Here is a 14,465-nt window from a genome sequence, read left to right on the forward strand (position 1 = left end):
AGATAGCTAGGTGGACCAGTCATAGTCAGTCCATTCATCTCCAGATAGCTAGGTGGACCAGTCATAGTCAGTCCATTCATCTCCAGATAGCTAGGTGGACCAGTCATAGGCAGTCCATTCATCTCCAGATAGCTAGGTGGACCAGTCATAGGCAGTCCATTCATCTCCAGATAGCTAGGTGGACCAGTCATAGTCAGTCCATTCATCTCCAGATAGCTAGGTGGACCAGTCATAGTCAGTCCATTCATCTCCAGATAGCTAGGTGGACCAGTCATAGTCAGTCCATTCATCTCCAGATAGCTAGGTGGACCAGTCATAGTCAGTCCATTCATCTCCAGATAGCTAGGTGGACCAGTCATAGTCAGTCCATTCATCTCCAGATAGCTAGGTGGACCAGTCATAGTCAGTCCATTCATCTCCAGATAGCTAGGTGGACCAGTCATGGGCAGTCCATTCATCTCCAGATAGCTAGGTGGACCAGTCATAGGCAGTCCATTCATCTCCAGATAGCTAGGTGGACCAGTCATAGTCAGTCCATTCATCTCCAGATAGCTAGGTGGACCAGTCATAGTCAGTCCATTCATCTCCAGATAGCTAGGTGGACCAGTCATAGTCAGTCCATTCATCTCCAGATAGCTAGGTGGACCAGTCATAGTCAGTCCATTCATCTCCAGATAGCTAGGTGGACCAGTCATAGTCAGTCCATTCATCTCCAGATAGCTAGGTGGACCAGTCATAGGCAGTCCATTCATCTCCAGATAGCTAGGTGGACCAGTCATAGTCAGTCCATTCATCTCCAGATAGCTAGGTGGACCAGTCATAGTCAGTCCATTCATCTCCAGATAGCTAGGTGGACCAGTCATAGTCAGTCCATTCATCTCCAGATAGCTAGGTGGACCAGTCATAGTCAGTCCATTCATCTCCAGATAGCTAGGTGGACCAGTCATAGTCAGTCCATTCATCTCCAGATAGCTAGGTGGACCAGTCATAGTCAGTCCATTCATCTCCAGATAGCTAGGTGGACCAGTCATAGTCAGTCCATTCATCTCCAGATAGCTAGGTGGACCAGTCATAGGCAGTCCATTCATCTCCAGATAGCTAGGTGGACCAGTCATAGGCAGTCCATTCATCTCCAGATAGCTAGGTGGACCAGTCATAGTCAGTCCATTCATCTCCAGATAGCTAGGTGGACCAGTCATAGTCAGTCCATTCATCTCCAGATAGCTAGGTGGACCAGTCATAGTCAGTCCATTCATCTCCAGATAGCTAGGTGGACCAGTCATAGTCAGTCCATTCATCTCCAGATAGCTAGGTGGACCAGTCATAGGCAGTCCATTCATCTCCAGATAGCTAGGTGGACCAGTCATAGGCAGTCCATTCATCTCCAGATAGCTAGGTGGACCAGTCATAGTCAGTCCATTCATCTCCAGATAGCTAGGTGGACCAGTCATAGTCAGTCCATTCATCTCCAGATAGCTAGGTGGACCAGTCATAGTCAGTCCATTCATCTCCAGATAGCTAGGTGGACCAGTCATAGTCAGTCCATTCATCTCCAGATAGCTAGGTGGACCAGTCATAGTCAGTCCATTCATCTCCAGATAGCTAGGTGGACCAGTCATAGTCAGTCCATTCATCTCCAGATAGCTAGGTGGACCAGTCATGGGCAGTCCATTCATCTCCAGATAGCTAGGTGGACCAGTCATAGGCAGTCCATTCATCTCCAGATAGCTAGGTGGACCAGTCATAGTCAGTCCATTCATCTCCAGATAGCTAGGTGGACCAGTCATAGTCAGTCCATTCATCTCCAGATAGCTAGGTGGACCAGTCATAGTCAGTCCATTCATCTCCAGATAGCTAGGTGGACCAGTCATAGTCAGTCCATTCATCTCCAGATAGCTAGGTGGACCAGTCATAGTCAGTCCATTCATCTCCAGATAGCTAGGTGGACCAGTCATAGTCAGTCCATTCATCTCCAGATAGCTAGGTGGACCAGTCATAGTCAGTCCATTCATCTCCAGATAGCTAGGTGGACCAGTCATAGTCAGTCCATTCATCTCCAGATAGCTAGGTGGACCAGTCATAGTCAGTCCATTCATCTCCAGATAGCTAGGTGGACCAGTCATAGTCAGTCCATTCATCTCCAGATAGCTAGGTGGACCAGTCATAGTCAGTCCATTCATCTCCAGATAGCTAGGTGGACCAGTCATAGTCAGTACATTCATCTCCAGATAGCTAGGTGGACCAGTCATAGTCAGTACATTCATCTCCAGATAGCTAGGTGGGACAACCACATATTACAGGCATAGAAAGCACATTTTTCCTCAATAACATAGCTATCAGTAGCAGCGTCAGAGATGGGGGGGGGGGGGGTCGAGGTGAGGAGGATGATTATTAAAGAATGTTTGAAGGGAATAGGGTGCCATTTGGGATGCACCCTACCACTCACTGCTTCAAACGTCTCCTTCCGTGTTATGAGGGTATCCAGCTCTTCCTGACGACCATCCAGCTCCTGAGAGAGAGAAAGACACACAGGAAAACATCAGTCCTTGATACTGACACCTGTTTAGCACGAGGCCGTCTGTCGCTGTTATCTATACGGCCAGCAGGGGCTGAGTCATGCAGCTTTACTTACTAACCGTTATCACTTGGCATCAAGGACTGCTGTCTGATTGGGGAGCTACTGCTGTCTGATAGGGGGAGCTACTGCTGTCTGATTGGGGTAGCTACTGCTGTCTGATTGGGGTAGCTACTGCTGTCTGATTGGGGTAGCTACTGCTGTCTGATTGGGGTAGCTACTGCTGTCTGATTGGGGTAGCTACTGCTGTCTGATTGGGGTGGCTACTGCTGTCTGATTGGGGTGGCTACTGCTGTCTGATTGGGGTGGCTACTGCTGTCTGATTGGGGTGGCTACTGCTGTCTGATTGGGGTGGCTACTGCTGTCTGATTGGGGTGGCTACTGCTGTCTGATGGGGTGGCTACTGCTGTCTGATGGGGTAGCTACTGCTGTCTGATGGGGTAGCTACTGCTGTCTGATGGGGTAGCTACTGCTGTCTGATGGGGGAGCTACTGCTGTCTGATGGGGTAGCTACTGCTGTCTGATGGGGGAGCTACTGCTGTCTGATGGGGGTAGCTACAGAAAAAAAAGCAGACATTGAATATCCCTTTGAGCATGGTGAATTACACTTTGGATGGTGTATCAATACACCCAGTCACTGAAAAGATACAGGCGTCCTTCCTAACTCAGTTGCCGGAGAGGAAGGAAACCGCTCAGGGATTTCACCACGAGGCCAATGGTGACTTTAAAACAGTTACAGAGTTTAATGGCTGTGATAGGAGAGAACTGAGGATGGATCAACAACATTGTAGTTACTCCACAATACTAACCTAAATGACAGAGTGATAAGAAGGAAGCCACTACAGAATAAAAATATTCCCAAACATGCACCCTGTTTGGCACTAAAATAAAACAAACAAATGTGACAAAGAAATTAATACAAAGTATTATTTTTGGGGCAAATCCAAAACAACACATCACTGAGTACCACTCTTCATATTTTCAAGCATGGTGGTGGCTGCATCATGTTATGGGTATGCTTGTCATCGGCAAGGACTAGGGAGTTTTTTAGGATACAAATAAATGGACTAGAGCTAAGCACAGGCAAAATCCTAGAGGAAAACCTGGTTCAGTCTGCTTTTCACCAGACACTGGGAGATGAAGTCACCTTTCAGCAGGACAATAACCTAAAACACAAGGCCACATCTACACTGGAGATGCTTACCAAGAAGACAGTGAATGTTCCTGAGTGGCTTAGTTACAGTTTTGACTTAAATCTGTTTGAAAATCTATGGCTAAACTTGAAGATGGCTTTAGCAATGATCAACAACCAACTTGACAGAGCTTGACTTTTTTGAGATTAAAAGGTGAAAATATTGTACAATACAGGTGTGCAAAGCTCTTAGAGAGAAAGACTTACAGCTGTAATCGCTGACAAAGGGGATTCTAACATGTATTGACTCAGGGGTATGAATACTTAGGTGAATGATATATTTCTGTATTTGATTTTCAATACATTTGCAAAGATTTCTATGGGGTATTGTGTATATATGGGTAAGAATTTTTTGGGTGAATAAATTCAGGCTGTAACACAACAAAATGTGGAACAAGTCAAGGGGGAACAAGTCAAGGGGTGTGAATACTTTCTAAAAGGCATCTCATTTACTAAGATCTAAAACACCAAACTGATCCTGAATCAGCTCTGACCTGTAGCAGCTCGTCGTTGTTGGCCTTCATGGCAGCGTACTGGTCCTGTTTTTCTGGAGACATCTTTTTGATGATGTCATCAGCGGCCTGCTTCTCCCTCTCCATCTCCTCCTCCACCGCTCGGATCATCTCCTCCTTCCTGTGGAAACCAGAGGTAGGATAACGTCTACCTTCCTATAGAAACCAGAGGTAGGATAACGTCTACCTTCCTATAGAAACCAGAGGTAGTATAACGTCTACCTTCCTATAGAAACCAGAGGTAGTATAACGTCTACCTTCCTGTGGAAACCAGAGGTAGGATAACGTCTACCTTCCTATAGAAACCAGAGGTAGTATAACGTCTACCTTCCTATAGAAACCAGAGGTAGGATAACGTCTACCTTCCTATAGAAACCAGAGGTAGTATAACGTCTACCTTCCTATAGAAACCAGAGGTAGGATAACGTCTACCTTCCTGTAGAAACCAGAGGTAGGATAACGTCTACCTTCCTGTAGAAACCAGAGGTAGGATAACATCTACCTTCCTGTAGAAACCAGAGGTAGGATAACGTCTACCTTCCTGTAGAAACCAGAGGTAGGATAACGTCTACCTTCCTGTAGAAACCAGAGGTAGGATAACGTCTACCTTCCTGTAGAAACCAGAGGTAGGATAACGTCTACCTTCCTGTAGAAACCAGAGGTAGGATAACGTCTACCTTCCTATAGAAACCAGAGGTAGGATAACGTCTACCTTCCTATAGAAACCAGAGGTAGGATAACGTCTTCCTTCCTGTGGAAACCAGAGGTAGGATAACGTCTACCTTCCTGTAGAAACCAGAGGTAGGATAACGTCTACCTTCCTGTGGAAACCAGAGGTAGGATAACGTCTTCCTTCCTATAGAAACCAGAGGTAGGATAACGTCTTCCTTCCTGTAGAAACCAGAGGTAGGATAACGTCTTCCTTCCTATAGAAACCAGAGGTAGGATAACGTCTTCCTTCCTGTAGAAACCAGAGGTAGGTTAACATCTACCTTCCTGTAGAAACCAGAGGTAGGTTAACGTCTTCCTTCCTGTAGAAACCAGAGGTAGGATAACGTCTTCCTTCCTGTAGAAACCAGAGGTAGGATAACGTCTACCTTCCTATAGAAACCAGAGGTAGGATAACGTCTACCTTCCTATAGAAACCAGAGGTAGGATAACGTCTTCCTTCCTGTAGAAACCAGAGGTAGGATAACGTCTTCCTTCCTATAGAAACCAGAGGTAGGATAACGTCTTCCTTCCTGTAGAAACCAGAGGTAGGTTAACATCTACCTTCCTGTAGAAACCAGAGGTAGGATAACGTCTACCTTCCTATAGAAACCAGAGGTAGGATAACGTCTACCTTCCTGTAGAAACCAGAGGTAGGATAACGTCTACCTTCCTGTAGAAACCAGAGGTAGGATAACGTCTTCCTTCCTATAGAAACCAGAGGTAGGATAACGTCTACCTTCCTATAGAAACCAGAGGTAGGATAACGTCTACCTTCCTGTAGAAACCAGAGGTAGGATAACGTCTACCTTCCTATAGAAACCAGAGGTAGGATAACGTCTACCTTCCTGTAGAAACCAGAGGTAGGATAACGTCTTCCTTCCTATAGAAACCAGAGGTAGGATAACGTCTTCCTTCCTATAGAAACCAGAGGTAGGATAACGTCTTCCTTCCTATAGAAACCAGAGGTAGGATAACGTCTACCTTTCTATAGAAACCAGAGGTAGTATCATCTCCTCCTTCCTGTGGAAACCAGAGGTAGGATAACGTCTACCTTCCTATAGAAACCAGAGGTAGGATAACGTCTACCTTCCTGTAGAAACCAGAGGTAGGATAACGTCTACCTTCCTATAGAAACCAGAGGTAGGATAACGTCTACCTTCCTGTAGAAACCAGAGGTAGGATAACGTCTACCTTCCTATAGAAACCAGAGGTAGGATAACGTCTACCTTCCTGTAGAAACCAGAGGTAGGATAACGTCTACCTTCCTATAGAAACCAGAGGTAGGATAACGTCTACCTTCCTATAGAAACCAGAGGTAGGATAACGTCTACCTTCCTATAGAAACCAGAGGTAGTATAACGTCTACCTTCCTATAGAAACCAGAGGTAGGATAACGTCTACCTTCCTGTAGAAACCAGAGGTAGGATAACGTCTACCTTCCTGTAGAAACCAGAGGTAGGATAACATCTACCTTCCTGTAGAAACCAGAGGTAGGATAACGTCTACCTTCCTGTAGAAACCAGAGGTAGGATAACGTCTACCTTCCTGTAGAAACCAGAGGTAGGATAACGTCTACCTTCCTGTAGAAACCAGAGGTAGGATAACGTCTACCTTCCTGTAGAAACCAGAGGTAGGATAACGTCTACCTTCCTATAGAAACCAGAGGTAGGATAACGTCTACCTTCCTATAGAAACCAGAGGTAGGATAACGTCTTCCTTCCTGTGGAAACCAGAGGTAGGATAACGTCTACCTTCCTGTAGAAACCAGAGGTAGGATAACGTCTACCTTCCTGTGGAAACCAGAGGTAGGATAACGTCTTCCTTCCTATAGAAACCAGAGGTAGGATAACGTCTTCCTTCCTGTAGAAACCAGAGGTAGGATAACGTCTTCCTTCCTATAGAAACCAGAGGTAGGATAACGTCTTCCTTCCTGTAGAAACCAGAGGTAGGTTAACATCTACCTTCCTGTAGAAACCAGAGGTAGGTTAACGTCTTCCTTCCTGTAGAAACCAGAGGTAGGATAACGTCTTCCTTCCTGTAGAAACCAGAGGTAGGATAACGTCTACCTTCCTATAGAAACCAGAGGTAGGATAACGTCTACCTTCCTATAGAAACCAGAGGTAGGTTAACATCTACCTTCCTGTAGAAACCAGAGGTAGGATAACGTCTTCCTTCCTATAGAAACCAGAGGTAGGATAACGTCTTCCTTCCTGTAGAAACCAGAGGTAGGTTAACATCTACCTTCCTGTAGAAACCAGAGGTAGGATAACGTCTACCTTCCTATAGAAACCAGAGGTAGGATAACGTCTACCTTCCTGTAGAAACCAGAGGTAGGATAACGTCTACCTTCCTGTAGAAACCAGAGGTAGGATAACGTCTTCCTTCCTATAGAAACCAGAGGTAGGATAACGTCTACCTTCCTATAGAAACCAGAGGTAGGATAACGTCTACCTTCCTGTAGAAACCAGAGGTAGGATAACGTCTACCTTCCTATAGAAACCAGAGGTAGGATAACGTCTACCTTCCTGTAGAAACCAGAGGTAGGATAACGTCTTCCTTCCTATAGAAACCAGAGGTAGGATAACGTCTTCCTTCCTATAGAAACCAGAGGTAGGATAACGTCTTCCTTCCTATAGAAACCAGAGGTAGGATAACGTCTACCTTCCTATAGAAACCAGAGGTAGTATCATCTCCTCCTTCCTGTGGAAACCAGAGGTAGGATAACGTCTACCTTCCTATAGAAACCAGAGGTAGGATAACGTCTACCTTCCTGTAGAAACCAGAGGTAGGATAACGTCTACCTTCCTATAGAAACCAGAGGTAGGATAACGTCTACCTTCCTGTAGAAACCAGAGGTAGGATAACGTCTACCTTCCTATAGAAACCAGAGGTAGGATAACGTCTACCTTCCTGTAGAAACCAGAGGTAGGATAACGTCTACCTTCCTATAGAAACCAGAGGTAGGATAACGTCTACCTTCCTATAGAAACCAGAGGTAGGATAACGTCTACCTTCCTATAGAAACCAGAGGTAGGATAACGTCTACCTTCCTATAGAAACCAGAGGTAGTATCATCTCCTCCTTCCTATAGAAACCAGAGGTAGGATAACGTCTACCTTCCTATAGAAACCAGAGGTAGGATAACGTCTACCTTCCTATAGAAACCAGAGGAAGGATAACGTCTACCTTCCTATAGAAACCAGAGGTAGGATAACGTCTACCTTCCTGTAGAAACCAGAGGTAGGATAACGTCTACCTTCCTGTAGAAACCAGAGGTAGGATAACGTCTTCCTTCCTGTAGAAACCAGAGGTAGGATAACGTCTTCCTTCCTATAGAAACCAGAGGTAGGATAACGTCTACCTTCCTATAGAAACCAGAGGTAGGATAACGTCTACCTTCCTATAGAAACCAGAGGTAGGATAACGTCTACCTTCCTATAGAAACCAGAGGTAGGATAACGTCTACCTTCCTATAGAAACCAGAGGTAGGATAACGTCTACCTTCCTATAGAAACCAGAGGTAGGATAACGTCTTCCTTCCTATAGAAACCAGAGGTAGGATAACGTCTACCTTCCTATAGAAACCAGAGGTAGGATAACGTCTACCTTCCTATAGAAACCAGAGGTAGGATAACGTCTACCTTCCTATAGAAACCAGAGGTAGGATAACATCTACCTTCCTATAGAAACCAGAGGTAGGATAACGTCTACCTTCCTGTAGAAACCAGAGGTAGGATAACATCTACCTTCCTATAGAAACCAGAGGTAGGATAACGTCTACCTTCCTGTAGAAACCAGAGGTAGGATAACGTCTACCTTCCTATAGAAACCAGAGGTAGGATAACGTCTACCTTCCTATAGAAACCAGAGGTAGGATAACGTCTACCTTCCTATAGAAACCAGAGGTAGGATAACGTCTACCTTCCTTCAGGTCAAACATAGTGGAGGTCAGGGGTCTCCAACAGGTCAAACATAGTGGAGGTCAGGGGTCTCCAACAGGTCAAACATAGTGGAGGTCAGGGGTCTCCAACAGGTCAAACATAGTGGAGGTCACTAAGGACCAGGGGAAGAGTTGACAACATAGTGCACTACTTTCTCTTGTATACTAAGGACCAGGGGAAGAGTTGACAACATAGTATACAAGAGAAAGTAGTGCACTAAGGACCAGGGGAAGAGTTGACAACATAGTGCACTACTTTCTCTTGTATACTAAGGACCAGGGGAAGAGTTGACAACATAGTGCACTACTTTCTCTTGTATACCAAGGACCCGGGGAAGAGTTGACAACATAGTGCACTACTTTCTCTTGTATACCAAGGACCCGGGGAAGAGTTGACAACATAGTGCACTACTTTCTCTTGTATACTAAGGACCAGGGGAAGAGTTGACAACATAGTGCACTACTTTCTCTTGTATACTAAGGACCAGGGGAAGAGTTGACAACATAGTGCACTACTTTCTCTTGTATACTAAGGACCAGGGGAAGAGTTGACAACATAGTGCACTACTTTCTCTTGTATACCAAGGACCCGGGGAAGAGTTGCAGGGGAGAAGAGAAGAGGAGAATGTTCCTATTTGAAAGCTAGAAAATGTGTTACATTTTGTTTTTTAAAGTAGCTCTCATGTTAGAAAAGGTTAGAGATCCCTGGTGTAGATCGTCTAAGGTTTTGTCATATTAAATAAATATTTGAGTACTTACTCTCGTCTTTCTGTGAATATGACATCCATACTTTGAGCCTCTCGGTCGTTCTGTGCTTTCAACTAGACAAACAGAGTATGGCAAACAGTCAGGGTTAGGACTGAACTAAACGTATCCTATCTTGGAGATAATTCACGTATAAAACAGTTTGCTAAATGATTCAAAATGTAGTCACCATATTGAAGTCATTTATTACTTCCTCCATCTCAGTGTTGGTGTTCAACTTGTCTACTAGCTGAAATAAAAATTTTTTTTAAAAATGGTAACAGCAGTGTTTAGTACATCCTAATGTAATCCACATAACCTCATCAACTCATAGTTAATAATAACAACATCATATCGTCTTCATCAATAGACCTGTGTGTCCCTTTACCATGTTGTAATCTGCCAGCTGTCCCTGTAGATCTTTCAGTTCACCAGCAAGTCCTTCTGCTCTGCAGGGGGATAAAACAACAGGACCATTACAGACCATCCATATAAACCTCGGATGATGAGAACATGAGAACCAAAAAGGGGTGTCTCTGAGTTGTCAATAGCAAAACAAACACAAGGCCTATTTGTGCATTGTGTATTTCCAAGCGGATTACCTTACCTTTTCTCATAGGAGAGGTAAACAGAGTTCTCCTGATTGAAGGTGTCAATCTCCTTCTGCAGTTTGCTGGTCTCTGTCGTCAGTTCATTGATCTTACTCCTGTTGAGACACATAGAAGACCATGATGATACAGTATACGACACGTTGGTTCATTACGTTCTAGTCAGCCTTACCTGAGAAGGCCAAGGTAGTAGGATTTATCCAGAATCTGCCTCTGAGGTCCTGGAAAATGAGAATGTGAGAGAGAGTGAGAGAGTGAGATATTGAGTGAGTGAGTGAGTGAGTGAGTGAGTGAGTGAGTGAGTGAGTGAGTGAGTGAGTGAGTGAGTGAGAGAGTGAGTGATGTCATGACAGACAAGAAAATCATTTGTGTGTAAGACAAGACTTTAACACCAAAATCACCACATTAAGTTGTGTTTTTATATGGAGGTCCTAAACTGTTGTAGGTATATATATTTTTACCAGAGAGGAAGCGAAGAACATATTTTGGGGAGTGTGCCACACATTATCGTGGACTGATGTCCGAGGAAAGATATGGCTGGTGAATACAATGAGCGTACAAAACATTAAGAACACCTGCTCTTTCCATGACATACAGACTGTTCAGCTGAATCCAGGTGAAAGCTATGATCCCTTATTGATGTCACTTGTTAAATCCATTTCAATCAGTGTAGATGAAGGGGAGGAGACATGGTTAAAGAAGGATTTTTAAGCCTTGAGACATGGATTGTGTATGTGTGCCATTCAGAGGGTGAACGGGCAAGACAAAATATTGAAGTGCCTTTGAACGGGGTATGGTAGTAGGTGCCAGGGACACCGGTTTGTGTGTGTCAAGAACTGCAACGTTGCTGGGTTTTTCCACACTCAACAGTTCCCTGTGTAACCAGAATGGTCCATCACCCAAAGGACATCCAGCCAGCTTCACACAGCTGTGGGAACATCTTTTAGTCAACATGGGCCAGCGTCCCTGTGGAACTGAGGCTGTTTTGAGGGCAAAAGGGGGTGCAACACAATATAATGTTTTGTACACTCAGTGTATATAACAGGGGTGCAATACGGGTGTATAATACGGGTTTATAATACAGATCAATAATACGGGTGTATAATACGGGTTTATAATACAGGTCAATAATACAGGTGTATAATACAGGTCAATAATACGGGCGTATAATACGGGTGAATAATACAGGCGTATAATACGGGTGAATAATACAGGCGTATAATACGGGTGTATAATACGGGTGAATAACAGGTGTATAATACGGGTGTATAATACGGGTGAATAATACAGGTCAATAATACAGGTGTATAATACGGGAGTATAATACAGGTCAATAATACGGGTGTATACTACGGGTGTATAATACAGGTCAATAATACGGGTGTATAATACAGGTCAATAATACGGGTGTATAATACGGGTGTATAATACGGGTGTATAATACGGGTGTATAATACGGGTGAATAATACGGGTGAATAATACGGGTGTATAAAACAGGTGTATAATACGGGTGAATAATACAGGTGAATAATACGGGTGTATAACACAGGTGTATAGTACGGGTGAATAATACAGGTTTATAATACAGGTCAATAATACGGGTGTATAATACAGGTCAATAATACGGGTGAATAATACGGGTGAATAATCCAGGTCAAAATAACGGGTGATTAATACAGGTTTATAATACAGGTCAATAATACAGGTCAATAATACAGGTTTATAATACAGATCAATAATACGGGTGTATAATACAGGTCAATAATACGGGTGTATAATACAGGTCAATAATACAGGTGTATAATACAGGTCAATAATACAGGTCAATAATACGGGTGTATAATACAGGTCAATAATACGGGTGTATAATACAGGTCAATAATACGGGTGTATAATACAGGTCAATAATACGGGTGAATAATACAGGTCAATAATATGGGTGTATAATACAGGTGTTTTATACGGGTGTATAATACGGGTGTATAATACAGGTGTATAATACGGGTGAATACAGGTGTATAATACGGGTGTATAATACGGGTGTATAATACGGGTGAATGCTACGGGTGAATAATACAGGTCAATAATACGGGTGTATAATACGGGTGAATAATACGGGTGTATAATACGGGTGAATGCTACGGGTGAATGCTACGGGTGAATGCTACGGGTGAATAATACGGGTGTATAATACAGGTCAATAATACAGGTGAATGCTACGGGTGTATAATACGGGTGTATAATACGGGTGAATGCTACGGGTGAATAATACGGGAGTATAATACAGGTCAATAATACGGGTGTATAATATGGGTGTATAATACGGGTGTATAATTCGGGTGAATGCTACGGGTGAATGCTACGGGTGAATGCTACGGGTGAATAATACAGGTCAATAATACAGGTGAATGCTATGGGTGTATAATACGGGTGTATAATACGGGTGTATAATACGGGTGTATAATACGGGTGTATAATATGGGTGAATGCTACGGGTGAATAATACGGGTGTATAATACAGGTCAATAATACGGGAGTATAATACGGGAGTATAATACGGGTGTATAATACGGGTGTATAATACGGGTGTATAATACAGGTCAATAATACGGGTGTATACTACGGGTGTATAATACAGGTCAATAATACGGGTGTATAATACAGGTCAATAATACGGGTGTATAACACAGGTGTATAGTACGGGTGAATAATACAGGTTTATAATACAGGTCAATAATACGGGTGTATAATACAGGTCAATAATACGGGTGAATAATACGGGTGAATAATCCAGGTCAAAATAACGGGTGATTAATACAGGTTTATAATACAGGTCAATAATACAGGTCAATAATACAGGTTTATAATACAGGTCAATAATACGGGTGTATAATACAGGTCAATAATACGGGTGTATAATACAGGTCAATAATACGGGTGTATAATACAGGTCAATAATACAGGTCAATAATACGGGTGTATAATACAGGTCAATAATACGGGTGTATAATACAGGTCAATAATACGGGTGTATAATACAGGTCAATAATACGGGTGAATAATACAGGTCAATAATATGGGTGTATAATACAGGTGTTTTATACGGGTGTATAATACGGGTGTATAATACGGGTGTATAATACGGGTGAATGCTACGGGTGAATAATACAGGTCAATAATACGGGTGTATAATACAGGTGAATAATACGGGTGTATAATACGGGTGAATGCTACGGGTGAATGCTACGGGTGAATGCTACGGGTGAATGCTACGGGTGAATAATACAGGTAAATAATACGGGTGTATAATACAGGTCAATAATACAGGTGAATGCTACGGGTGTATAATACGGGTGTATAATACGGGTGAATGCTACGGGTGAATGCTACGGGTGAATAATACGGGAGTATAATACGGGTGTATAATTCGGGTGAATGCTACGGGTGAATGCTACGGGTGAATGCTACGGGTGAATAATACGGGTGAATAATACAGGTGAATAATACAGGTCAATAATACAGGTGAATGCTATGGGTGTATAATACGGGTGTATAATACGGGTGTATAATATGGGTGAATGCTACGGGTGAATAATACAGGTCAATAATACGGGTCAATAATACGGGTGTATAATACAGGTGAATGCTACGGGTGAATGCTATGGGTGTATAATACAGGTGTATAATACAGGTGTATAATACGGGTGTATAATACGGGTGTATAATACGGGTGAATAATACAGGTGTATAATAAGGGTGTATAATACAGGTGAATGCTACGGGTGAATGCTACGGGTGAATAATACAGGTGTATAATACGGGTGTATAATACGGGTGTATAATACGGGTGTATAATACGGGTCAATAATACAGGTGTATAATACAGGTCAATAATACAGGTGAATGCTACGGGTGAATAATACAGGTGTATAATACAGGTCAATAATACAGGTGATTGCTACGGGTGTATAATACAGGTGTATAATACAGGTCAATAATACGGGTGAATGCTACGGGTGAATAATACAGGTGTATAATACGGGTGTATAATACGGGTGTATAATACGAGTGTATAATACGAGTGAATAATACGGGTGTATAATACGGGTGAATAATACAGGTGTATAATACAGGTGTATAATACAGGTGTATAATACAGGTGAATGCTACGGGTGTATAATA

At 43.1% G+C, this 14,465-nt stretch overlaps 1 protein-coding gene across 2 annotated transcripts in view; it reads right to left on the reverse strand.

Moving 5' to 3' along the window:
* ift74 (intraflagellar transport 74) overlaps nucleotides 1-14,465 on the reverse strand; it is a 62,089-nt gene that overhangs the window by 41,809 nt on the left and 5,815 nt on the right. For both annotated transcript variants that reach the window (XM_082960600.1, XM_082960601.1), the window contains exons 4-10: nucleotides 10,455-10,503; nucleotides 10,282-10,380; nucleotides 10,063-10,123; nucleotides 9,865-9,924; nucleotides 9,690-9,751; nucleotides 4,262-4,400; nucleotides 2,447-2,509 (exon numbers count right to left, since the gene is read on the reverse strand). In XM_082960600.1, coding sequence (XP_082816726.1) covers nucleotides 2,447-2,509; nucleotides 4,262-4,400; nucleotides 9,690-9,751; nucleotides 9,865-9,924; nucleotides 10,063-10,123; nucleotides 10,282-10,380; nucleotides 10,455-10,503 — 533 coding nt within the window. The remainder of the gene's footprint in view (nucleotides 1-2,446; nucleotides 2,510-4,261; nucleotides 4,401-9,689; nucleotides 9,752-9,864; nucleotides 9,925-10,062; nucleotides 10,124-10,281; nucleotides 10,381-10,454; nucleotides 10,504-14,465) is intronic.

This window comes from Salmo salar, chromosome 13, assembly GCF_965601325.2.
Source record: "Salmo salar chromosome 13, fSalSal1, whole genome shotgun sequence".
NCBI classification, from domain to species: domain Eukaryota; kingdom Metazoa; phylum Chordata; class Actinopteri; order Salmoniformes; family Salmonidae; genus Salmo; species Salmo salar.